This window comes from Lissotriton helveticus, chromosome 8, assembly GCF_964261635.1.
Source record: "Lissotriton helveticus chromosome 8, aLisHel1.1, whole genome shotgun sequence".
NCBI lineage: Eukaryota > Metazoa > Chordata > Amphibia > Caudata > Salamandridae > Lissotriton > Lissotriton helveticus.
The window spans coordinates 1,247,018,116-1,247,045,457 of record NC_136069.1 but is presented as its reverse complement, the minus strand read 5'-3'; the positions used below and the strand labels follow the sequence as shown (position 1 = coordinate 1,247,045,457).

The window sequence follows — 27,342 nt, the reverse complement described above, 5'->3', positions numbered from 1 at the left end:
ATCTCCACCTCTCCCATGTGGCTGCCGCATCCCAGAAGGGAAGCGTCCGTCACAACTGTGTGTTCCGGTTGGGGTGTAGGGAGAGGGGTCTGCTATTGACCCAATCGTGATTCGTGAGCCATCACTGCAAGTGTCGTGCAGTGCCCTCCAAGATCTGGACGTGATCGGACAGGTTGCCTTGATGCTGTGTCCACTGGAACTTCAGGTCCCACTGCAGAGCTGCACCGAGCCCAGAACCGCTCAGATGAAGAGGAGCTTCTGAGAGGGAATCCGGGGCGACTTCGGCATGTTGATGGAAAACCCCAGCAAATGCAGGAGGTCGGCCGTAGTCTGGAGGTGGGAGACGACTGCCTGGGGTGAGCCCGCCTTCAACAACCAGTCGTCGAGATAGGGGAAGACGGGAACCCCTGATCTGCGCAGATGAGCTGCGACCACCTCCATCACTTTTGTGAACACCCGAGGGGCGCTGGTAAGGCCGAAGGGGAGCACGGTAAACTGAAAATGCCCGTGGCCTACCGTGTACTGCGGGTAACGCCGGTGTGCCGGCAGGATGGGATGCGGAAATATGCGTCCTGCAAGTCTAACGCTACAATCCAGTCTCCAGAGTCGAGCGCAGACAAGACCTGAGCTAGCATCAACATCTTGAACTTCTCCTTCTGGAGGAAGCGGTTGACGTTCCTGAGGTCCAAGATAGGACGCAGGCCCTTGTCCTTCTTGGGGACCAGAAAGTAGTGGGAATAACGACCACGACCTACTTCTGGCCCAGGAACGCACTCGATGGCCCCCTTGGCCAAGAGGGCTCTGAGTTCATGCTGAAGAAGCACAAGATTGTCCCCCGACATGTGGTGGTACTGAGGTGGCATGGCTGGAGGGGTAGTCTCGAAGGGGAGGGAGTAGCCCCTTCGGACAATTCGCAGCACCATGTTGTCCGAGGTGATGTTGCGCCAGTGGGAGATTATGGTGTATTTTGCCGCCCACTGGCGTTTGATGGGCCTAAAATTCCGGACTAGTAAGGCTTTGCAGTGGATGCTGCGAGGGTGGAGGGGGACTGACCCGCCCGCTGGCCCCCTGAACCGGCTCGACGGTTCCCACGTCCGGGCCGCGCTGATGTTCTTGCTGCACCGACCTGTGGCTCTGGAGCGAACGTGGTGGGGCACCCCTTCCGTGGCTACGAAAGGCAGAAGGCAGAGGAGGCCAAGTGGCCGACAGGTCGAAGGACTTGGCCGTAGCCCGGGAGTCCTTAAAGCGCTCCAACGCAAGATCTGCCTTATGGCCAAAAAGGCGAATGCCATTAAAGGGCATGTCCATCACAGTGTTTTGGACATCCCCATAGAAGCCAATTGTCCTCAGCCGGGCGTGGTGCCTAAGCGCCACCGTCGTGGAGATCGCCCTGCCCAGCGAGTCGGCGGTGTCAAGCCCACAACGTATGGTGAACTTAGCTGCGTCTCTCCCAGCAGCAAAAGTTTGGGAGAGTACTGTCTGGCCTCCTCCGGACTGTTAGGCCGCACCTACGCAACCGTGTCCCACACAGAGTGGGAATAAGGGCCGAAGAGGCATGCAGTGTTCACCGACCGCAGCTCTAAGCTGGTTGCCAAGCTGCTCCAGCTTCTTGGATTCCCTATCCGGGGGGCGGAAGGGAACGCATTCTGGAAACCAGAGGCTTGGACAACCAAGCTCTCAGGCTTTTGGTGTTGAGAGAGAAAAAGGGGGTCGCCCGGAGCCGGGCGAAAGCGTCGGGCCACGTTCCTCGCCATGGCCTGGCAGTCTGGGCACGACTTGGAGTTGTGGTCGTGCCCCAGGCAGTAGAGACACACGCAGTGTGGGTCCGTCACCGACATCATGTGGTGAGTCCCCACACTTCTTGAAGCCGGGCAGCCCTACGACACCAGGAGTCGATCAACTTGAGAAAATGAGAAAAAAGCCTCGAAAAAACTCAGTCAAAAAGTATAGCTCTTCCCGGATCTGCGCTTGCTGTCGCGGAATAAGTAGCTCCAGCGACGCCATCTCAGCGCCAACGTCGCACGCGGAGACCCACTATGACGCCTACCAACGCGCAGGGGTACTGCTAACAAAAACTGGGGGAAATTCTAGGGTAAGGAATCGATCACTACGTGTTTCTTTCAGATCATTGATCTTTTGCTCACCCATGCCACCTCAGTTTGTACCCAGCCAGAACTGACAAATCAGGTACTCCCTAAACCAGAGCAAAAGCAACCACGGACCAGTTTTGCCCTAGTTATGGGCTCATCAGTCGGTTACAGCTTGGTTCCAGTGATACAGTCAGCAACAAGCACTGACAGTAGCTGGGACCTGATTCGGGATCATTAAGGGACTAAGGAAGTTTTTCGATCTACTTCCTCTGGCAGCTAGTGGTCGCCCTTGTGACATCAAGGATAGACTATTGTAACAGCCTATACGCAGGGACAAACAAAGCTGTTACTTATAAACTCCAGATGGTGCAACATGCAGCGACCAGGCTGGTGCTGAAATGGCCGAGGAGATCATTAGCATCGGCAGCATTAAAAACTTTGCACTGGCTACCGATAATCAAACGGGTCCTTTTTAAGATCCTGCTTATCACTTTTAGAGCCGTTCACTCCCAAGGGCCGAAATATCTACGGGAAAATTTCTCTAGGTACCGACCTCCACGTACCTTGAGGTCCTCAAATGCTAACCTACTGGCGGTTCCAGCTTTTAGACTTCGCACGAGAGGATGTAAATCACTACCAGTCTTAGGCTCAAAAGCCTGGAACAATCTTCCCCCTCAACTCTGGGTATTGGAGCGGGAATCCGAATTTCGGAAGGCTCTGAAAACCTGGGTTTTTAATTTACAGGATACCTGCGCTAGAGCACTAGTGTGACAGCGGGACTAACTACCACAAGCAGCCTGACCATGTGATAGATCTTGGTCAATAGTGGGCGCCTAGATGCTCCTTGGAGCGACAGTCGCGCGGTATAAATGCAATATTACATTACATTTGAACCCACGGCTGGGCATAACCATGTCACTGAGGGCGGAACATGAAACACACAAAAGGTGATGGGAGGAATGCTTGCAATTTGTCTGACCACTGGCAATCGCTCGGGGTAGCATCCTAACCTATTGTTTTTTTTGCTCACCATGCTGCCTCAGTTGTACCCAGCCACATGCATATCAGTTTTGACCCTGCTCCTCATGCAAACAGCTCGAACTGTCAAGCCAGGTTATCCCTGAACCAGAACACAAGCAACTAAGGACCGCTTTGGCCATAGATATGGGCTCATTAGCTGGGTACAGCTTGGTTTCAGTGATACAGTGAGGCGCGGAGCCACTTCTGGCCCACTCATGTATCGTTCTGATGCTACAAGCTAGACCCAGCTCCTTGTACTAACAGCCCAGCCTATGTATGTATTTATGTATTCTGCATGATGCACACATTATGTGTGTTTGAGTGAACCAAAGCAAAGGGTGGGTTCCGTTTTGGAAATCCCTTACCTGTTCATGTGAACACGATGGAGGTGAGGTTACTTTCTCTGACAGTGGCATTGTACTGCTGACACCCTGAGAATGGATTTATTTATTTTATTTGTTTGCAGAGTTTTATAGAGCGCGAACAAGATCCTTACGGATATCAGAGTGCTTTACACACAAATGGGATACAAGAAACAGAGGAATAGGCATTAAACAAGTCAATTAGTTCAAAGATGAGCACAGGTTTAAACAAAAGAGTCGAGGTGAGGTAGAAATGGTGCATAGGTCATCAGGCTGGACATAGTCACGTGAGGAAAAGTAATGAGTCACGAGAATTCTTTAGTCTATATTCGGATGAGTTTAGCTAAGAGGAGTGAACTTACTTCTTCTTTAGGCTAAATTCAGGTGAGTTTAGCTAGGAGGAGTGATTTTACTTCTCTTTTGAAGGATGCCATGGATGAGAGAAGTCTGATTTCTGGAGGGAGGGCATTCCAAATCCTGGGCGCCATCCCTGAGAAGGAGCGCTTATATGTTTTTTTCTTGTGGAATCTTTGCGGTTTCAGAAGGAGGTTTTCTGCGCTTCTTGTGCTTCTTGAGCCACCCGAGATTGTCAGTTTTCGGGCGAGGTAAATAGGTGAGTTGTGGTGTATGGCCTTGTGTGTCATGCATGCGATTTTCAGGTGAATTCTTGCTTCGTATGGCAGCCAGTTCAGGGATTTTAGGTCGGGGGTGATGTGAGAGTGTTTTATTGATCCGGTGATGAGTCTCGCTGCAGCATTAATGGAGGCTCTTAGGGGTGCTGTTGTCGCTGTAGGGAGGTCACAGAGGGCGATACTGCCATAATCTATTTGAGGGAGAACTAGGGCTTGGACTGCAGTCCTAAAGTCATTGGCTGGGAGGAAGGGTTTCAGTTTCCTCTATGTGTTGATTTGGAAGTTAGCTCCCTTTGTTGCAATACTGATATGATGCTGCATATTGAGATTGCAGTTGAGGGTTATGCCTAAAGATTTCGCTGAGTCCACGATGGTAGGCTGCACGTTGAATGCAGTGAGATGAGTCAGCCAAGCTTGAGTGATGTGGACTTTGGTGGGGGGAGCTATTAGGAGAAATTCTGTTAGAGCATTGCGTTTGAGATGATTCTCTGCCAACCAGGTCTGTGTGTTCATAAGCGTTGTGTGGAGTAGTTTAATGTCCTCAACGGTGTGTATTTTAAGGTAGAGCTGGGTATCATCTGCATACATGTGAAATTGCACATTGGATGCTTGCAGTAGTGCGGTGAGTGGTTCCATGGCTAGGTTGAACAAAGTTGGGGACAGGGAGGATCCTTGAGGGACACCTAGTGATACCAGAACGGGTGTGGACATGGTATTGTTAATCTTAAATTTCTGGGACCGATTATGTAGAAAGGAGGTGAACCACTTAAGTACTGTCCCCGATAGACCCATTCTGAGACTCAGCAGATCGAGTAAGTTCTCGTGTTTGACGGTATGAAGTGCTGATGAGAGGTCGAGCAGGATAAGGAGGCAGGTATCGTTCTGATCATGAATTTGAAGCGCATCATCAATTATGTGTGTCATGGCTGACTCCGTACTGTGGCCTGATCGGAAGCCTGATTGGTGTGGGTTGAGAAGGTCGAAGTGCTCGATGTGTTTTGTCAGTTGGATGTGTACACATTTTTCCAACAGTTTGGCCAGGGTAGGGATATTGGAGATAGGGCGATAGTTGTTCAGATCGGTGGGGTCTGCTGTGGGTTTCATCAGTATGCGCGATACTTGACCCACTTTGAGGGAGTCCAGGATACAGCCTTGTTGAAGTGAGCTATTAATGGTTTTGGTCCAGAGCGGGAGGAGCAGTGGGATGAAGTCATTTACCGCGTTTGCGGGTAGAGGATCAGTGTGGTGATTGGAGGGCTTCAGTGTGCTAAGAATCTTGCCTATGGAGTCTCCCGAGTAAATTTCGAAGGAGGACCATGTAGCATTGTTTTTTAGATCGAGGGGTGTTTTGCTATGGGGGCTAGAGTATAGGCTGAGATCCGTGAGGAGGTCTTTCTTGATATTGTCTGTGTTTAGATTAAAGAAAGTGGAGAAATCTTCACAGGGCAGTAGTGTGCTGGCATTGTTTTGAGGTCGTTGGGGTTCGGGTTCATCCTTGGATTGAGTTTTGATAAGCTCGAACAGTTTTTTTGGTCGGTTTCTCGCTTGGTCAAGCTGGTGGCTGAAGAAATCAGCTTTAGTGCGTTTTATTTTTCTGAAGTAAGCGTTTCTTTTTTCCTTTAGAGATTTTAGGTGCATAGTTGAAGGGACTGCTCTCCAATTGCGTTCCACCAATCTCATAGCTCGTCTGTCTTCGTTAAGCAGCCCGTCGAACCATGGTTTAGAGTTTTTAGATGAAACTCTATTTAATTGAAGGGGGGCAACCTCGTTGATAATGGTGGTCATCGATTTGAGGTAGTGGTCGGTGAGAACCTGTACATCAGAGGCACCGAAAGGGGGTAGGAGAAGATTGTAGCTGGGAGAGGTTAAAGAGTTGGGATTGAGTTTCTTCAGGTCTCTTTTCCAAATCTTTGGTTTGGAGGGTTGAGCCGGGTTAGATTTTACATTTTCATTGATGAAGAATGAGATAATGTGGTGGTCAGACCAGTCACAGGGTTGGATTGATTCGAGTTGAGTGGAGTCTCCTTTGGAAATGATGAGATCCAGGATAGAGCCTTTATCGTGAGTAGGGCTGTTGCAGATTTGGGTGAGGTCAAGAGCGTTGAGGAGGTTTTTGAGACTAATGACCACAGAGTCGTTGTGATCGTTCCAGTGGAGGTTGAGATCGCCCAGGAATATTTGTGTATGTTGCCGTCCAGAATTCGTTGTGATCATGTCCATGAGGTGTTCAGTGAAGGTGAGGTTGTCACCTGGTGGGTGATAGATTATATGTAGGGAGCATACAGGATTGCCATCGCTGTTGATGTCGAGGCAAAGGTGTTCACAGGAGGAGAAAATAGGGGATGTGGTTCTAATTACTGAGAGGCTGCTCTGGTGAATATATGGGATTCCACCCTCTGTCTTGCCACTCCTATCCAATCTGATGATGCAGTAGTTGGGGGGTACTAGAATGTCGATGAGTGGTGAGGAAGATTCAGTTTACCAGGTTTCGGTGAGTATCATCAAGTCTAGGTCGCGTGCGATAATAAGGTCGGCAATGTCTGATGCGTGTTTAGGGGCCGATCTACAGTTCAGGAGAGCACATTTAAGCCGAGGAGTGACAAGGGAGGAGGAGGGGTCTAGAGTGAGTGTGACTTTTTAAAGATTATTACCAACAATACCTCTGTCGTTTTGTGTGGAAGACCTGTGAGGGTAGGGGTGGATAGTAGGGATGGGAAGGTGTGTGGGGGCTGTTTGGGTCGTGCGAGCGGGATCGTAAGAGTGCAGGAGGGAGCGTATGTCGAACGCCGAGAGTGGGTTGATGCTTCGCAGAGGACGAGTGGCAGAATTGCGGGCGGGAATTGAGGTCCACTAAGGAGGACAGTGTTTATGTTGAAGTGGAGGACCGGTGGTGGGCTTGTGGGTAGGGAGGGTCTTGTGGGGTGTGGGGTGCTTGGGTGGATTTGAGATCAACTCTTTGAAGGTATGCAGTTCGTCTTTAATATGGAGAAGAGTGGACATGATCTTGTCCAGAGTTGTATTGGGAATGGTAGTGGAGTTGTAATGAGGTGTGAGTGGAGAGTTATTGGCTAGGTTTGGTGTGAGGTCTGGAGAAGGCGAGGGAGGAGAAGGGGGGGTGATGAGTAGGGTGCTGGGCATACCCTTGGCATGGATGAGTGGGTAGGTGGAGTGATTGGTGGAGGGAGGAGGGGTGTGATAATTGTGTCCAGGCATGTAGAATCCCCTGGTGTAAGAGTTGGCGTAAACTTATGAGAGTGAGTAGCGTGTGTGAGTAGGAGCGTTGTAGCGCCACCTAACTGGGAAGAGATTATGTTTGGTAGTGGGAGGGGTGTGGGAGGAGTAGTGGGGGGGGGTATGCTCCAGAGGCAGAGTAAGGGGGGGTGGGGTATGTTCTAGAGGCGGGTTGGAGGGTGGTGGCACGCTCATTGAGTGCTCGTGGTGGGGGGAGCTTTTACACGTCACCTGGTGAGCACACAGGTGTTGATTGGGGTGGGAGGGTTCTGAGTTCGAGGTGGCCGAGTGGGATAAGGAAGGAGTGGGGGAAAAGAGAGTTAAGGTGGGAGAGCTGTTAGAGGGGAAGAGGAGACATAAACAATGAAGTGGGTAAAGAGGAAACAGACCTATCCTTAGTAGTTAAATAAGATCCTTTTGATGCAAAGAGCTGTTGATTAGTCTTCATGAGTACAGGCATTTGATATAGGCTGAGACTGCAGTGTCCGATATTCGTGAAGAGTCTTTTAGAAAGGCCAGGCTTTTGTCTCCCTTACTGATCACTTTTAGGCTTGACCATTGATAACCAGGTGCAGAATATTCACACCTCTTTGTGCCTCTGTTACTCCTACCTGATGACAATCCAGCTTTGAGAAATACAACTTTAGTCAAAGACTTAATCTGAAAGTCAGTCTGAGAAGAACGCATGAAAGGAGAACTGACCAAACCAATTCTGATCTATTGTCTGCTGTGCCTGTATAAAAGGGGGAGCTGTTGACCCACTTGTTCTACCAGTTTCAAGTTCTCTCTGACCAAGGAGGGAGTGCTACACAGAGTACCAAGATGACTGCTGCGCAACCACAGCTCGTGTCTGTTTAAAAGTCACCTACTAAAAGGTGAGGGGACGTCACCTGGAGTCTGATCTAAAGGAAGAACTGTCTCCTTGTTTTGGAATGCCTGGAGGTAACCATCTTGAGAGAAGAGGGAAGGAGCAAACCAACCATACAGGAGAATCTGATTGCCAGTGTGGACAAGAACAGTTGACAATGGAGCTAAGGACCTATACCCAAGAGAGTCCACAGAGCATGACTAATGTGCTCCTGTCCCGGAGTCTGTCACACGAGTTGAAGCAGAGGATCTGTGGCACTGCCAAAGTGTTCCTGAACAGTCCCCTGCCATTGCTGCACTTTCCCAAGTGGCTTGTACTACTGCTGAATTTACTGTTTCCAAGCCTGTGGCACTTGCCCTAGTGTGAAAAAACAAAGAAAGTCCACTCTAATTTGAAAACAATACTATCCTTACAAAAGTGACTAAACCAAAAAGAACTATTGGGTTTCCTAAATAGGAAAAACAATAGCTCAAGACGAGCTCAAGACGTAAGGCCTTGGCCGCCCTCGTCAACACCACACTATAAGCAGCCCCCTCCTCCATAGCCACGGTAGGAGGGGAGACAAAACCAGTGTTGGGCGAAGTGTCCAGACCACTGGCGTCCCCTAGCTCCGCTACCCAGTCCTGATGAGACGGGCACTCTAGTGCCAGAGGGTCCTCAGACCCCTCCCAGTCCCCCTCATCCTCAATCTCTTGGTCGTCAGGGTAAAAGGATGGAGCCAGTTCGTAGAAGTATTGCTCCTCTCTCGGCGTCTAAGGCGGCGCCGATCCGACGCAGGGGGTGGGACTGGGGACGACGACGTCCGGAGACGGCGTCGTGGGCGACACCCTAAGGGTAGGTGCCAGCGGAGGGGTCGTAAGGTCAACCGGCGACGACCCGGATCCAGGCCTGAATCCTCCGGAGTCCTGCGGCGTCGGGACTGGAGTCGTCGACGGAGCCGGGGCCAAAGCACCAGACGGCACCGGGGCCGGAGCTGCCAGCCCGCTAGGACCTCCAGTCGGAACCACGGGACCCGAAGGCACCGTAGCTGGCTCCGGCAGAGCAGAGAGGCTCCTCGTGGGCACAAGTAAAACCTCTATCTCCTCCAGCGTCGCGTTTAGCCCAGGGACCGGCGGGTATGGAGCTGGAGGCAGCGCCAGCGGCTCCGGCGGAGACGCGTGGGCAGTGTCGCCCGAACCCCCGGCCGCATTGCGCGAGCGTCGGGGGGAGTCAGAAGAGCGAGGTCGTCTCCTCGACTTCTTGTGCCTCTTACCTGTGGACTTGGGAGCCCGACGAATGGTGTTGACTCGTCGAGCTGCGACGACTATGGCCCCGCGAACGGTCCCTCGACCTCCTCCTGGACCGGGACCGTGAGCGGCGCGGGCCGACTGCCGGATCTCGAGGCGCTTTCGGGACCGCTCCCGCCTAGCCTTCGACGTCAAGGCCCGGCAGTCTGAGCACGACTTGTCATCATGGTCGGCTCCCAGGCAATATAGGCACCGACGGTGGGGGTCGGTAACTGACATCAGTCGGATACAATCGACGCAGGGTTTGAACTCGGGCATGCCTACCGGCACCGAGAACTTAACAAGATCAAAAATGATCTAAAAAGTTAGTCAAAAAGTGACTAAGGAGTACTGCTCTTCCCGGATCTGCACTAGCTGGCGCGGAAAAAAGAAGAGCTGACGTCAGCGCGCGAAGGCTGCGTCCAAGCACTCCGACGTCATCCCGGCGCCAACGACGAAGACGACGGACGCGGAGCCGCAGACGACGCCTACCGACGCGCAGGGGTACTGCTACGCAAAACTTTCTGGATCCAGCCTGACGCCTGGGGATATTCTAAGGTAAGGAATCTAACTAACTAGTTTCTTTCAGATCTTGAAAACTGCGTCACAGTTCGTCTAATGCTGAAAGAGAGAAGAGCGTGAGTGAAGATGGAGAGAGTCTGAAGGAGAGAGTGAGGGGAGGTGAAGCAGCAGCAGGGAATAAGGGAGTAGCATCCTCACCCATAGAACTGCAGTCCTGTGACAGAGACTGAGTTTTGCAGTGTGTAGTATTATGTTTTTCAGTGTATTTAAATGCTACTCTTTTTTAAAGATTAAAACTGGGATCGACAATCAAATTGTTATGCTGTTGGGAGTTTCTAGAGTATTGCGTTTGTTGTACTCTCTCCCATACTAACGTCTATGAGAGGCCTGCCACCTCTTGTCATCGTTGCCACTGAGAGTCTAGTGCTGCAGCGGTTTAACAAAGCTCGGTTTGCAGAGCCAAGGGACAGGCTGCTGGACATCAGAGGCAAACAACCTCAGCCCCCATAGCTGATTCCCAGTAGCTCCTGCTTACCCTATGCCCCCCCCTTAAAAGGGGTCTGACAATACTCAAGCAGGTTTGAATCTAAAGCTTAAACACCTTGTGCTGAACCCCCTTCTAAATTCACCTTTTTAAAAGAGAAAATACAGAACAGGATTGGGGACAGGTAAATGGAGCTACGCCCTTACTGATGGGGAATTTGACACTGTTACTATAAGGGAGAGGAATGCTTCAATGTGCCACACTCAAATGTAGAGTTTGGGAAAGTCTGGTCATTTTCACATTACCAGTAAGAGAGAAGATCTTAATAACTAATGTCCTAACCACTCACCTGTTTAATCGGTCAAGAGGGCAGCTTGCCTATCAATTCAATACATATAGCTGTAAGGCTGTAACCTAAACTATAATTAATTATCCCTTCTCTATTATGGGATCTTCATTTATATTAATGAATACGTTATTTCCTTTGGTAAAGTCTTATCTAGCTGCAGATTCCTTACCTTGGAATTGTCCCCAGGCGCCTGACTGGATCCAGAATTGTTTTTGTGAGCAGCAGCCCAGCGTACCGGTAGTGCAAATGGTTGGTGTTCTCCGTCAACACCCGAGACAAATCAACCACAGGACCTAATGTGATGAAGATGCTACAAAGGACTGGCGTAAGTACTGCTCCACTGAACACAAATCAACGAGCTGCAAGAACCAGCTGCGGTGGTGGTGAACAGACTTCCCTGACTTGGTGTAGAGACACAAGCAAGATCTAAGGAGGCTGTGCTAATTCATACTGAATCACCAACATGTGAGAAAGGACGGCACCTGTGGCGAGATGCCAGAGTGCCTGAAAGCTGGAGCCTATTGAAATGAGCAGAGGGCCAGTGATACAAGATCTTGGAAGTGGCAGAGGATGAGCTAAGGGGAAGGTAATTTTAAAAGCTACTGTAAAGAAAATAAAGGTATCCGATTCCCGGGCCCTTGTATAAAATATTAGTCACTCTGTATGGAATATCGACCTTCGTGTTAAAGGTGGTTTCCCCTTCAAAGTGTAGGAAGTTGTTTTATTACAAGGGCTACACAGGAAATATAATTACGTCTGGGCATTAGCTGCACAGTCTCTTTTAATACACAGTTTATCACTAGTGAGCCTATACAGGGTCACAGTACTTTCTAAAGTTTTCCGCACTGCAACACTAGGTCCACACATGGAACAGGCATTGTGGAATCTTAACCCCTTCGGTGCTCATGACGAGCTCAGCTCGTCATGGCATATACCTCTCAGGTGCTCATGACGAGCTGAGCTCGTCATGACCACACCCGTTTTTATTACGGCCCAGCACTGCAGGGGAATCGCTCCAGCAGCCATGAGGTTAAAGGGCAAACTGCTTGATTACATTGGGCTTTGTAAGGAAATGGGGTATATTATATGGTGTGGTTGTGCGAACTCACCATGGAATACACTACTAACCCCTTTAGGACAAGTCCGATTTCGTAAGTCAAACCTTTAGCTCAACCCTGGGTAGCTGAGGCTCTGAGCTGTCAGGCTTACACAAAGGAACAAGTGTAAAGCTTTTAAACAGCACAAAAACAATTGAAGAAAGAAACGAGACACACGAGAAATCCAACACCAATTTATAAAAACAGGTTAGATTTTTATGTATTTTGGATACCAAAATGACTTAACTTCAAACAATCATGGGCAAATTTAAGTTTGACACTTAGAAACTTAATCAAGAAAAACATGAGCAAGTTGTAATGTGGTTACTTAAAGAGTTACTTCAGGTGACTAACTCAGGCAGGGAGCCAGTCGGGAGAACCAGCAAGGTCCACAGAAACAGTTACCTCAACAAGAAAGGCAATCTCCAGTACAGTTCCAGCGTCAGTGGCTACTTGCCACTGATGTCTATGGAGTGGTCCTGATGCAAGAGATACCAGATGCTGAAGATGCTCAAGGATGCTAAAGATGCTGTGCAGTCGACAGGAGTCTTCCTGTGCTACACCTTGGTCCACGATCTTAGTGAGGCAATCCTGACCACAGGGGTTAACATCCCTCAAAGTCCTTTTGAGAGTGGCTGAAGACTAGTCGTCACTGGGCTACCAGTCGCCATTGGGCTACCAGTCGCCTCGTGCAGCGGTTCACTTCTTTTGCCAGTAACTCGCCTTCTGGGTGATCAGGATGCACTCAGAAGGCTGCCCTGGGTTCAGCAGACTTGGGGGGGGGGGGCGACTTCTGAGTGTCGGCTCCAGTTTCCTTGGGCTGCACCGTGGCAAGAGGCAGCGATCAAGGAATCTGGGGTGCCAATCACTCCAGCAGGTTTTTAAAGCTTTTGTGGTCCAGTGTTACGAACTTGAGGTTAGCCAACTGACCCTTGGAGTCTCTTTTTTTGGATGGGCTCAGTGTCGACTTCTCCACAAGCAGGACACAGCAGGCACATCCCTTTCTTTTGCTAGCCTCATCCTTTACTTTGATACCCACCAGGTCCAGTCCACGTCGGCGCAGCCTCCCTTGACCGGGTCCTTGGTGCAGCAAGGAAGTCCCTTGTTCGATCCTCTTCTCCTTTCCGAGATCTGGGTACCAGGGGTGCCCTTTGTATGGGCAGAAAGTGCCTTTACAGGAGGTTGAGGTCACTAGCCAATGGGTTATCAGTATCTCTCCTGCCTTATGACAATTTCCTGTGAAGTGTGGCATTTAGCTATTCCAGAAGACTCTATTCTGCCCACTCTCAAGATGGCAGAACCCCTCTCTCGTCTGGACAGCTTAGTAGCCCAACCTAGAGGTGTGGATACCAAATGGCTACTTGTCCACAGAAAAAAACGGTTTGCAACTGGTTTACCTCTCCCTCTTCCCGGTGCCAGGCTGTCTCCCTTCATTATAGGGCAGCCCCTTCCATGTAAACTTACTACTTACCCTTCAAATGTGGCTTCCCGTTTGAAGCTTGCCTTTTGGGCTAACAACCCAATTGGCTTCCTGCCTGAAGGAGGCACCACCTCATCCAGTGACAGGCCTCTATTATTACCTTTCCTGGGAGTCGTTCACACATCTCCCCAGGAGGGCAGTAGGCGATCTCATGGTCAGCCCCAGCAAATGGCCACTGGATGACTTGGGCAACCATAGACAAGTTGAATGTGGCAACAAATTACATTAACTGTGACTTAAGCATTAATTTAGGTTTAACGTAACGCATTGTCTGATACCTTGATGTACCAACTTAGGTAGTCCCATTCAGACATTAGTAACCCTGTACTTGCCAATGGGTTGATCAATCTTTCTTGCAGTAAAAACAACCACTACAAGTTTTTACTGCTAGAACATACTAAACACATCTTCTACTTTACTAATGAGCTACACCCTGCCTTAGAACTCGATAAGCCTGCAATAGGGGTGACTTACACACATTAGAAAGGGAGTTTGGGCAGAGTTGAGTTTGCAGTTTAAGACTGCCCTTCCAGTCTACAACATCAGACTAGGAGCCTACTCACGGTGACACAACAACTGTTGCAGTCCCTGAGGGGAGACACTAACTTAAAATCCCTGGTACAATATACTAGGGACGTAAACGTAAATTTGGCTATGCCAATCGGATATAAGCCAACCACACACATACCTTTTAGTGTTTCAGAGCACATGTGCCTAGTAGTTAAATATGAGAAAAAGTATAGGTGAAACCCGCAAAATGCCTATTTCCTCACAGTCTTACTACAAAGCATTGTTTGTTAAAAGGACTCAAACTGTGGCACTGATGATGCCTTTTAAACTGGAGCTGGAAACCACAGACAAAGACCATGCTCAAAGATCCCAAAGTCATTTGCCAAATGATTTCTGAACCAGTTCAGGGACATTCTCATGGTCCAGAGAGGGGATTTTCTTCTTAAATTTTTCCTCAGAGAAATGTTTTCAAGAACACTGATATTTGCTCACACATCCTCTGAGAGTACTGGTCCCCCAGAGTATGGAGTGAGCATGTTCTCACGGCTCCATGACTCTTTGGGGTAAACTAGCAAGAACTATGATTTCTTTACTTTGGGGTGGTGGGCCTGCAAAGTCATAAACGAAAAGGCACTTTGTTTTGGCCATCATACTGAACACAAATGGCACATTAAGTGGGCACAGAATCATGGGTGGCATTCTTTGAAATCACCCTTTTGCATTTATTGCAACATTTAAAACCGGACTATATTTTAATCATAATGAGAAACAGTCAAAAACAAACAAGATAAACCAAATAGAATTGAAATTTGCATAATATTTGTAACAGATTGGAACGACTTCCAGGGCATTTGGGTAACTTAACCAGATTATAGGAAAGAGAATTGAGGGAATAGAGTGAAGCAGCAGCGTTTCTGTCCTCTGACGTGTTTACACATCTGGTCAGCATCCCATGCCACCCTTGTGCTGTGACTAATTTACTTATGTTTGCACACCACCTGAGCCACGTGACTCAGTTCAGGCTCCACATATTGTGACACAGAGCTGTACAAAAGTGCCACCCATAATAACAGATATATTTTTAATCTTCATTCCTTTCCATGTCCAAAGAAGTGGAGCGTGGCATGACAGTTTTAATTGTAGCTTGCAGTGTGCTACATCTAACATAGACCTTTATTAAATCTTGAAAGTCCACACCCCATACAGTGGGGAAGAATCTGCAGTTAGAAAGAGTATCCACCAGAAAGAGCATTATCAACGATAAGAAACATATTTTTAGATGGATACTAGTAACTGCATAATCCTCAGCTTGTGAATTAATACCAGAGCAATGGCCCTTCCAAGGAGGTTGGTCTGAGGAGTGAATTTCACACTAGGAAGTGCTGCAGAACAATGTGGACTAAATTGCCCTTTCTGTGCACGAGTGAATTGATGCAGTAGTAGTGCCTGGTGAAAGTATGGACAAATGCCTGTATGACTGCTTGGCAGATGTCCAAAACTGGAAAGCCCAAGCTAGGGTAAAAGTTGCGGCTTTTGCTCTGGTGGAATGAGCACTAAGGTCCTCTGCAGGAGCCTGTGGCCAACTCGTAGCACCGAATAATGCAAAGGACAAGCCACCAGCACAAGGTTCTCTGTCTTTCCTTTCTTCGAATCAGCCAATCTAACACACAGCTGATCATCAACATGTTACTCTTTGGTCCTATCAATGTAGAACTGAAGAGCACGTCCACCATGATAATGCCCCAGGTCAATTATAAAAATAGAGCCAATATCACTTTTCATCTCTTTTTACAGTTCAGGTGCTGGAAGAAAGCATGTATACACAAAGGTTCCTATTGAGCCAAAGACTCTCTCGAGAAATCTGCAAGGTAATGCCTCCCATGCATCTACCATATCCCATGTGCAAGCAATGGAAATTTAAAGCCCCACCACACCCCAAAAAACATACTGCACATATGGTTTCTTTATGAAGAGAGACAAAAAAAAGCATGATGCAGCTATACACGGTACATATTCATATGTGGCTGCAATACTGATACATGGGTTTCTTCATTAACAAATTATAAATTCAAGATCATAACCATTTAAGACTCAAAAAGGTTCATTTTTGTGTACTGTATTAATGGCACCTATATACAGCAACTGAGAAACACAATCATCTCCATTTTCTTTTTTATCTTATAGCAAGCATTGCTAAAAAACATAACCGAAATGCAAAGTCAATCATATCAGGTTAGCATCTGACTTGCGTTTTCTTCACCGTGAGCTTTAACATCCAGAAAAACATAGTAGACATACTGATCAATGGCAGTGAAGTAAGCACACTGAAAGTCACATGCCCCTTTTGAACAAGAAAATATTTTAGAATAATTCTTACCAACAAACTTGACTTTCCAGACACGATGAGGCAGGAGAAGGCTATCTGGGCTGAAAGAACTCATCTTTGCACACATCTGGCCAAAAACTGACTTTGTACCATCTGGCCCAGCTAACCCTCCTTTACTCCTGGAGCGCTTTACCTGGAAAAATAATCATACAAATAAAAATGTGGCTATAATTAAGAAGAAAACATCAAATAACTAATAGCCCTATCAGGCTACACCATTAATAGTCACACAATGTTACAGTACTGGGCTTGTAATGATCTTCCTAATCCACTCTTGGACCTCAGTGAGGTGTCCTGTTAAGTGATTCATCTAGAAGGAATATGCTACTTACCAGTATGCATCTGTTCTTGGCATGTAGAGCTGCAGATTTGTATACTTTTGCATAGATCGCCATCTGGTGTTGGGTTTGGATGTTTGCACTTTGTTATTGTAGAAGTCTTTGTAGTCACGAGACAGGTGACTCCTCCTTTGGTTAGTAGTGCGCATGGGCATCGACTCCATCTCCAGATTGTTTTCGCCATAAAGGGTGATGATGGAGTTAGTAAGAAATAGAAAAAGATGTCCATGTGTAATGTATCTAAGTAAGATAGTACTGCAACACATATAGGTATCCGGGGAGGTGAGTGGGCATATACGAATCTACAGCTCTACATGCCAAGAACAGATGCATACTGGTAAGTAGCACTTTCCATTTGAGGCATATGATCTGTAGATCGTATACTTTTGCAAAGACTATATAGCAGTCCTGTTTAGCGGTGGCTACCCGTATGTGTTGCAGTAGTTTGAAAAAGTGTTCTTAGATCAGCCTGGCCCACACTAGCTTGTTGTTTTGCCTGCACATCTACACAGTAGTGTTTTGTGAAAGTGTGCGGTGTAGACCATGTTGCGGCTTTGCAAATGTCATCCATGGGGATGTTTCCTAAGACTGCCATGGATGCCCCTAGCTTGCATGTGGAATGCGCCCTAGGGGGAACGAATAATGTACGCTTTGCTTTTTGGTAACATATTTGGAAGCATTTAACAATCCACCTGGCAATTCCAGCTTTTGATATAGGATTGCCCTTATATGGTGGTGAGAAAGCTAAAAAAAGTTGTTTCGTTTTCCTGAAAGTTTTTGTCCTTTTAACGTAGTAAAGAATAGCTCTTTTGACGTAAAGAGTATGAAGAGCCCGTTCTGCTACTGTCTCTGGTTGAGGAAAAGAGACTGGGAGCCCAACAGACTGGTTAAGTTGAAAAGCTGAAACTACTTTAGGTAAGAATTTAGGGTTTGTCCTAAGAACCACTTTGTTGTGATGTATTTGCAAAAATGGTTCTTGTATGGTTAATGCCTGGAGTTCACCCCCTCTTCTAAGAGATGTGATTGCCACAAGGAAAGCTACTTTCCATGTGAGGAAATATAACTCACATTTATGTAAAAGTTCAAATGGGGACCCATGAGCCTAGTAAGGACAATGTTTAGATTCCATACTGGAGAGGGTGGAACTCTGGGAGGAATATAGGAGTTACTTACCTTTGGTAACGATGTATCTGGTAGAGACGATTCTAGCCGCAGATTCCTTAAAATAGAATTATCCCCAGGCGCGAGACTGGATCCGGAAAACTCTTCACCACAGCATCCCTGCGCCAGGGGAGGGGCTACACCACGCAACTACATCCGTTTTCTTTGGAGAACTTTTCCTCGCCACAACGAGGAACCATCAGACAAAACTGTGGGAGTATGGGAACAGTGTGCGAAAGAGCAGAAAAATTGGAAAAGGATTGGTGACAAGCAACACCATACGGAGCAGTGTCAACACTCAGTACCCAAAGGCAGGGAAAGAAGAAAGAGCAGAGCCCTGAGCAGCCATCCTACCAGTATGTAGACAGCCCCCCCCCCCCCCCCCGGCAATTTTATATTCAGAATCGTGCCGGAGTGAGCATTGCTACACTACAAGATATCTCGCCTGGTTCTAAGATGTCCTGCTCTCCCTCTAGGACATGTACTCTTTTGAACTTTCCCTCAACCGTTGAGACCCTGCCTTTTGACCGATGCCCGTGGCGCTACCTGTTAGCGGAAGACGAGACAGGCTGTGGATACCCCTCGGCCATCACCTACACAGTCATACATTGGGCAGACGTTCCTTCGTCTCTCGGTCGTATCTCCCTCCTACCCCATCACCCTACCCCTTCCCCTCTACGCTCCTTTCTTCTTGCCTTGTATCACTTTAATGTTTTTCTGTTGAGACCTAGCTATTTGACCGATGCCCGGTGGAGCTACCGGATACCTGAAGAGGAGATGGGCTGCGGATTCCCCTCAGCCGTCACCTACCCAGTCGGACCTTGAGCAGACTTTTCCTTCGTCTCACCTTTGTATCTATACCCTACCCCTTTCTCCCCTACCCCCTTAGCCTTCTCACTCCATTTTCCTTTTCTTCTATGCTCCTTAATATGTTTTTACTGGTATCATTGATAATATGTAACTGATGTAAGTTTGCAACTATGTGGAACCTTATGTAAAGCGCTCTGATACCTTCGAGTCTAGCCAGCGCTATATAAAACTCTTTAAATAAAAAAATGAAATAAATAAAGTATAGATGAACAAGTTACTTACCTTCGGTAACGATATATCTGTAAGAAACAGTAGTTAGTATTAGATTCCTTACCTTAGAATATCCCCAGGCGTCAGTCTGGATCCGGAAACTTTTGCGTAGCAGTACCCCTGCGCGTCGGTAGGCGTCGTCTGCAGGCGTCCCCTGCGGCTCCGCGTCGTCGGCGTCGTGCGCCGTGATGACGTCGCTGGAGTATATAGACGCCGCCTCCGCGCGCTGACGTCAGTTCTTTGCACACAGCTTTTCCGCGCCAGAACACGCAGAGCCATGTGAGAACCAACACTGGTGCCATTTGAAACTAGGGCCCTGAAAGGGATGTCCCTAACCCTAGGTATCAGTTCGCAGAACGGGGAGGATGGGCGGGGCGGTAAGGAATCTAATACTAACTACTGTTTCTTACAGATATATCGTTACCGAAGGTAAGTAACTTGTTCATCTGAAAGAAACAGGTTAGTATTAGATTCCTTACCTTAGAATAGATACCCCAGCAATACCAACCCCGGTGGTGGGTCTGCGAACCAATACAACCTACACCAGAAAGTCCTGGAGGACCGAACGGCCAAAGAAGCCATCCCTCCGGACTTGACTGTCCAGGCAGTAGTGCCTCGCAAAGGTGTGCAGCGAGGCCCACGTGGCCGCCTGGCAAATGTCCTGCAAAGGGACTCCCCGGCCCAGGGCAGTAGTAGCCGCCGTGGCCCGAGTGGAATGGGCCCTCAGCCCAACAGGAGGCTCCTTCCGAGCCAAAGAGTAGCATGCTTTGATGCACAGGACGACCCACCGAGAGATGGTCCGTTTCTGTACCGCCCTTCCCTTCTTCTCACCCACGTAGCCAACAAACAGTTGGTCATCCACCCGGAACTGGCGTGTGCGATCCATATAGAATGAAAGCGCACGTTTTGGGTCCAGACGATGGAGCCGCTCTTCATCCTTTGAAGGATGCGGAGGCGGGAAGAAGGAGGGCAAGGTGATGGACTGCCCAATGTGAAAAGCAGAGACTACCTTGGGCAGGAAAGAAGGTCTGGTCCGAAGAACCACCTTATCAGGATGAACAGACAAGAAAGGAGGTTGAACAGAAAGAGCCTGGAGCTCACTCACTCTCCTGGCAGAGGTGATGGCTACCAGGAAGGCCGTCTTTAAGGTGAGAAGACGGAGAGGACAGGAATGAAGGGGCTCAAAGGGAGCGCACATCAGGAAAGTCAAAACCAGGTTCAAGTCCCACTGAGGCATCACGAACGGAGCTGGAGGATACATGTGCGTGATGCCCTTTAAGAATCTTAACACAATAGGGGACTTGAACAAAGATGGCTGATCAGGTAGCCTCAAGAAGGCGGAAAGGGCAGAAAGATAGCCCTTGATAGTGCCCAGAGCAGAGCCCTGCTGGGCAAGGGAAAGGAGGAAGAGGAGAACCTCAGATAGAGGGGCAGAAAGGGGATCCACAGCCTTTGCTGTGCACCATGCCACAAATCTGTTCCACCGGCAGGCGTATACCGACTTTGTGGAGGGACGCCTGGCTGCCAGAATGACATCACAGACTTCAGGAGGCAAGTCAAACGGCCTCAACTGTCGCCGCTCAATCTCCACGCATGGAGGTGGAGACTGGACAGGTTCGGGTGGAGGACCGTCCCCTGCTGCTGCGACAGAAGGTCCTCCTGAAGGGGCAGGCGGATCGAGGGACCGACTGTCATGCTGAGTAGCTCGGGATACCAGTACCTTCGAGCCCAGTCCGGAGCCACAAGGATAACTTGGGCCCGGTCGCGCCTGATCTTCTTCAGCACTCTGGGCAGAAGTGGTATAGGCGGAAAGGCGTACAACAGACCGCAACTCCACTCGCGCCGAAAGGCGTCGCCGAGCGAGTGCCGTCTTGGAAACTCCAACGCGCAGAACTGATGACATTGCGCGTTCTCTTCTGTGGCGAATAGATCTAACCAAGGCTCTCCCCATTGCTGAAAGAGGCCTCTCGCCACATCCGAGTTCAGACGCCATTCGTGATCCACCGAGCACCGACGGCTGAGTTCGTCCGCCCTGGCGTTCAGAGAACCTGCCAGGTGTTGAACCGTCAGAGTCACGCCCTGACGTTCCAGCCATTGCCAGAGGCGCAGAGCCTCTTGGCAAAGGGTCCACGACCCCACACCGCCCTGTTTGTTGCAGTACCACATGGCGGTGGTGTTGTCCGTGAACACCTGCACTACACTCCCGTTGACAAAGGGGAGGAATGCCTTCAGTGCCAGGCGAATCGCCCGCAGCTCCAACATGTTGATATGGAGCCGGGACTCCGCCGGAGACCAGAGGCCTCTGATCTCCGCCTCTCCCAAGTGGCCACCCCAGCCTTGGAGGGACGCGTCCGTCACAACCACGTGCTCCGGCTGGGGAAGGGAGAGGGATCTGCCCCTGACCCAATCGCGGTCTGTAAGCCACCACTGCAACTGTCTCGCAGTGCCCTCCGAGATCAGGACATGGTCGGATAGGTTGCCCTGATGCTGGGCCCACTGAAACTTCAGGTCCCACTGCAGAGCCCGCATCCGCCATCTGGCGTGATGCACCAGAAGGATGCAGGAGGCCATCAGCCCCAGAAGCCGCAGCGTCAACCTGACCGAAACCCGGGATAACGGCTGAAAGATGGGAATCAGAGCCTGAATATCCCGGACCCGCCGTTCCGGGGGATAAACCCGAAACTGCGCCGAGTCGAGAACCGCTCCGATGAAAAGGAGCTTTTGAGAGGGACACAGGTGTGATTTCGGCACATTGATGGAAAACCCCAACTCGTGCAGGAGGTCTGCCGTCATCTGAAGGTGGTGGACGACTGTCTGGGGCGAGCCCGCCTTCAACAGCCAGTCGTCGAGGTAGGGGAAGACTGAAACCCCTAACCGGCGCAGATGAGCTGCGACCACCGCCATCACTTTCGTGAACACCCGTGGGGCGCTGGTAAGGCCGAATGGGAGCACGATAAACTGAAAATGCTCGTGGCCTACCGTGAACCGCAGGTAACGCCGGTGGGCCGGCAGGACGGGGATGTGAAAGTACGCATCCTGCAAGTCCAACGCTACCATCCAGTCGTGTGGGTCTAGAGCAGCCAAGACCTGAGCCAAAGTCAACATCTTGAACTTCTCCTTCCGGAGGAAGCCGTTGACGTTCCGTAGATCCAAGATAGGACGCAGGCCTCCCTTGTCCTTCTTGGGTACCAGAAAGTAGTGGGAGTAGCAACCACACCCTACTTCTGGCCCAGGAACGCGCTCGATGGCCCCCTTGGCCAAGAGGGCCGTAACTTCCTCCTGCAGAAGTGTCAAGTGGTCCCCCGACACACGGTGGTTCTGCGGTGGCATGGCTGGAGGAGTGGACTCGAAGGGGAGGGCATAGCCCCTTCGGACAAGCTGCAGCACCCACCTGTCCGATGTTATCGCGCGCCAGCGGGAGTGGTGATGGCGAACCCTGCCACCCACTGGCGTCACGTGAGCCCGAAAGCTCGGACTAGGAAGGCTTGGATGCCGCAGCGGAGGGAGGCGTGGACTGACCACGACGCTGGCCTCTACCGCCACCACGGCGGAAACCACGGGCGCCACCGCGCTGGGGAGCGCTCTGCGCCGCGTGGCTGGCAGCACGTGTGGGACCTCCTCTCCCTTGGCCACGAAAGGGCCGAAACGAACCCGTCTGCTGGCGCTGGGTCTGGGTCGAGAGACCCAAGGACTTGGCCGTGACCCTGGAGTCCTTGAAGCGCTCCAGCGCGTGGTCCGCTTTGTCACCAAATAGGCGACTGCCATCAAATGGCATGTCCATAAGCGTATTTTGGACGTCTGGTGAGAAGTTGGCAGATCTCAGCCAGGCATGGCGACGAATCGCCACCGTAGTGGACATGGCCCGTCCCAGTGAGTCCGTGGTGTCCAGACCACAACGGATCGAGTACCGCGCCGCATCCCGGCCTTCAACAAAGGCCCGGGTGAGCTTGTCCCGCACTTCCTGGGGGCATTGCGGCAAACACTCCTCGACCGTATCCCACAGGGAGTGGGTGTAGCGGCCCAAGAGGCACGCGGTGTTACAAGACCGCAGCCCAGCACTCAAAGAGGAAAACACTTTCTTTCCGAATTGGTCGTACCTCTTTGATTCCCGGTCGGGCGGAGCCGACGGAAATGCGGACTGCGAAGTGGAGGCCTGGATCACCAGACTCTCCGGGGAGGGATGGGTGGACAGGAAGGCAGGGTCGTCCGCGCAGGGACGGTGACGCCTGGCAACGTTCCGGTCAACCGGCGCACCAGAGGCGGGCCTGGACCAGGTGCCCAGAAGGACATCCGTCAGGGCCTCATTAAACGGCAGCAGAGGCTCCTGGGGGCATGACTGCGGTTTAAAAACTTCCGTCAGGATATTCGGTTTGACCTTCGCGACGGGGAGCTCAAGGTGTAAGGCCTTGGCAGCCCTCATCAGGACCACCGAATAGGCAGCACCCGCCTCGGACGCCACAGGGGACGGAGAGACAAACCCAGGGTTGGGCGACTCGTCCAGGCCACTGGCATCACCCAGATCACCTACCCAGTCCACATCGTACTGGCAGGCACGGGATAGAGGGTCCTCAGACCCCTCCCAACCCTCTCCATACTCCTCCTCGTCATACCCATATTCTGGGTCGACGATATAGACATCGGGGTCAACAGGCCCCATCGGCGTCGGGTCCGGCGTCGGCCGACGCCGGTCCGGCTCCGAGTCCGGAGTCGGGGAGGAAAGGGGGGTGGCGCCGCGCGGCGTCGGTGCCGGGGACCCGACGCCGGCCGGAGCCGACGGCGGAGTCGCTGCACCACGCGGGGGCGGTACCATGGGCTGGCCCACAGGAACCGACGCCGGAGAGGCCGGGAGACCAGCCGGCGACGAACCAGAGGGAACCAGCGGCGCCGGGGCCGGAGCCACCGGCGGCGCCGGGGCAGGAGCACCCGAACCGCTCGGGCCCCCAGACGGGACCGACGGGCCCGCAGGCGCCGAAGGCCCCGCCGGAGAAGACCTCGCCCTCATAGCAATGAGGAAGGCCTCGATCTCCTCACGCGACGCGCCTTCCCCAGGGACCGACAGGTGTGGGGCAGACGGCGTCGGCGACCCATGCGGGACCGCGGGGGTGGGGTCACCCGAGCCCCCGGCCGCAGCACGCGGGCGTCGGGGGGAGTCGGGGGTGCGATGGCGACGCCCCGACTTCTTGTGCTTACCTGACGAGCCGGAGGAATGGTGGCGACTCCCGGAGCGCCCATGGCGGCTCCGCGACCGCTCCCTCGACCGCTCCCTCGACCTCCGACCGGACCGGGACCGCTCTCGACGCGGGGCCGACAACCGGAGTTCGAGAAGCTTGCGGGACCGCTCCCGCCTAGCTTTTCCCACCGTAAAGAAGTTAACAAAAAACTTGGTCAAAAGACCGGAGTACTGCTCTTCGGATCTGCGCTAACAGGCGCGGAAAAAAGAAGAACTGACGTCAGCGCGCGGAGGCGGCGTCTATATACTCCAGCGACGTCATCACGGCGCACGACGCCGACGACGCGGAGCCGCAGGGGACGCCTGCAGACGACGCCTACCGACGCGCAGGGGTACTGCTACGCAAAAGTTTCCGGATCCAGACTGACGCCTGGGGATATTCTAAGGTAAGGAATCTAATACTAACCTGTTTCTTTCAGATGTGTATGCCAGATTACATCTTTGTAGATGCAGGAGTTAACAAATAATGTTTTGAATTGAAGCATCTAGTGGATTGATTGTGTTACTGCAGTAAATCACAAATCTTTTCCATTTAGCTGCATAGCATTCTCTAGTGGTAGGACGTCTAGCCTCTTTAATGACGTTCATGCAGTGTGGTGGGAGATTGAGCTTACAGTACATCTGGGCAGTCTAAATTTTTGTGACTGTTACTGACTACTTTTTAATGTTGGAAGAGTGGGTAACACCAGAAGAAATATAATTTCCAGTACCCCTTCATCCAATTTTATGACACCTTTTATTTTATTTTTTACACACCTTTTTGTGTACTGCGACATCAGTCCCCCCTTTGTGCCAACATCCTCATAATTGAGTAGCAAGACCTGTCTGACCGGTTGAGGGCTCTCTTACCCTCTGGCCCCTCTCCGTGAAAGTAAAGTGGCACCCCTAGTGGTGGTCTTGAAGGAATCCCAAATGATAAAGGGCAGTTCCGTGTGGTGACTGATGGGCATCCTTGCCTGACCACTATGTGGGTCTGTCAAAGGGATGACCGTAGATAGATATACACATGGCAGGGACATCTAGGATTTCCTGTTAGTTTACACCTTGCGTACACATTCGCTTTTTCTTGTTAGACCCTCTGATATTTTTTGTGTTGTTCGGGAGATTGAGGTAACCAAACTCTAAGACTTCAGGAGCCAGATCGCTATGTTCAGTTGAGCTGGATCTGGATGACTTATCTCTCCTTGGTTCAGTGTGAGAAGCTTTGGGGAAGGTGCAACTTTTGGTGTGGACCTACTGAGAGTTCCAGCAGTGTTGTGAACCATGGTTGTCGGGCCCATGTTGGAGCAACCATGATCATTGAGAGACTGTTGTTTGATCTTGCGCACCAGTAACGGAATGAGCGGGAGAGGCGGAAAAACGTACGCAAATCTGACTGACCAGTTCATTCATATCGCATTGCCTATGGACAGTGGGTGTGGATACCTGGAGGCGAAGCTTGGCATTTTGTGCTTAAATGTGTGGCAAACAGATCTATGTCTGGGTAGCCCCACATTTGAAAAAATGGATGAAGAACTTGCGGATGAAGATCCCATTCGTGAATCTGCTGTTGTTGATGACTGAGCACAACGCAATGTGATTGTGTATCCCAGGTAGATGTTCTGCTAAGAGGTATAATTTTTGAGGAATGGCCCATCTTCATATGCTTTGTGCTAGGCGTGAAAGCTGCAGAGTGTATCCCCCCCTGTTTTTATACATAGTACACTGCTGTCATGTTGTCCGTACGGACGAGGACAGCTTTGCCTACGAGGTGTATCTGAAATTATTTTAGAGCGAGAAATATGGCCAGTAACTCCAGGTGATTGATGTGGAGGAGTTTCTGTTGAAGGGTCCACATACCCTGAATGATATGGTTTAAGAGATGTGCTCCCCAGCCGGTGAGCGATGCGTCCGCTGTTGGCACTATTTGTGGAACTGGGTCTAAGAACGTCCGCCCTTTGAAAAGATTTTGTGTGTTCCACCACTGCAGAGAGCGATGTGTGCGGCTGTCCACCAACACCAGATCTGTAAGTTGACCTTGAGCTTGGTTCCACTGATGTGCTAGATATTCCTATAATGGACGCATCTGGAGTCGTGCATAAGGAACGATTAGGATGCACAAGGCCATCATCTCTACTAGCTGCATGAGTAGAGTGTTGGTAGTGAGTGTTGTGGTAGAAATGTTGTTATGATAGCTTGCATAATGACTATCCTGGTCGGATTGGGGTATGCAAGGGCTTTGTAAGTATCTATTGTTGCACCTAGATACTGATGGGTGTAGGACGGTTGGAGATGTGACTTGGTGAGGGTTATTGTGAATCTCAAGTTGTGCAGCAGCTGGATTGTGTTGGGTGTTTGTTGTACGCAGTCGCTGCGTGACTTGGCTTTTATGAGCCAGTCTTTCAGTTAAGGAAACAATGGATGTGTTCTTTTCAAGTGGGCTGCTACCACTGCAAAACATTTTGTGAAGACTCTGGGTGCTGTTGTCACTCCGAATGGAAGGACTTTGAACTGGTAATGTTGACCGTCCACTACGAACAATAGGCATTTCCTGTGAGCAGGGTGAATAGGAATGTGGAAGTAGGCGTCCTTGAGATCTAGAATGGCAAGGAAATCGCCTTTTTGGTGCAGTGGATGGACCTATTGGAGAGTGACCATGAGGAAGTGGTTGAATTGTGTGTACAGGTTTAATAGTCTGAGGTCTAATATTGGCCTGAGGGTGCCGTCCTTTTTTGGAATGAGGAAATAAAGGGAGTAAACCCCTGTAACTTGATGATGTAGGGGAACTGGTTCTATTGCATGTTTTTGCAACAGGGAGAGAACCTCCTGCTTTAGAAGCATGAGGTGTTCTGTGGACATTGGACATTGTCTGGGAGGTATGTGAGGGGGGTAGAAGTGAGTTCCAGGCAGTAACTGTTGGACATGTCCCTTTTTGCAGCGTCTTCCCTGAGCATCATGGCCTTGTAAAATTTATAGAAACAAGTCCCTAGCCCCAATCTGGCTACATTTTATGGGGAAGTCAGGGAGATGACTCATCTGGTGAAGGATGGGGAATTTTACTTGCCATTTGGTAGCCGGTTCTGTATTATATGGAAACGACTGAAGGGATGTAACATGCCCGCACAAATGATTTGCTTGCAACTGTTTCACTGAGGGAGTTACACCCAAGGCAGGTGAAATCGATGCCCGGAAAAATATTGACTATGAACTGTTATGGGTCTTTTCAGACCCGACGATGATGCGTCTGTTAAAAATGTC

General features: G+C 50.3%; 1 protein-coding gene across 1 annotated transcript in view; it reads right to left on the bottom strand.

Moving 5' to 3' along the window:
- HERC2 (HECT and RLD domain containing E3 ubiquitin protein ligase 2) overlaps positions 1 to 27,342 on the bottom strand; it is a 1,611,099-nt gene that overhangs the window by 208,494 nt on the left and 1,375,263 nt on the right. The window contains 1 exon segment of the mRNA XM_078658234.1: positions 16,288 to 16,429. Within this exon segment, the coding sequence (XP_078514360.1) occupies positions 16,288 to 16,429 (142 nt within the window).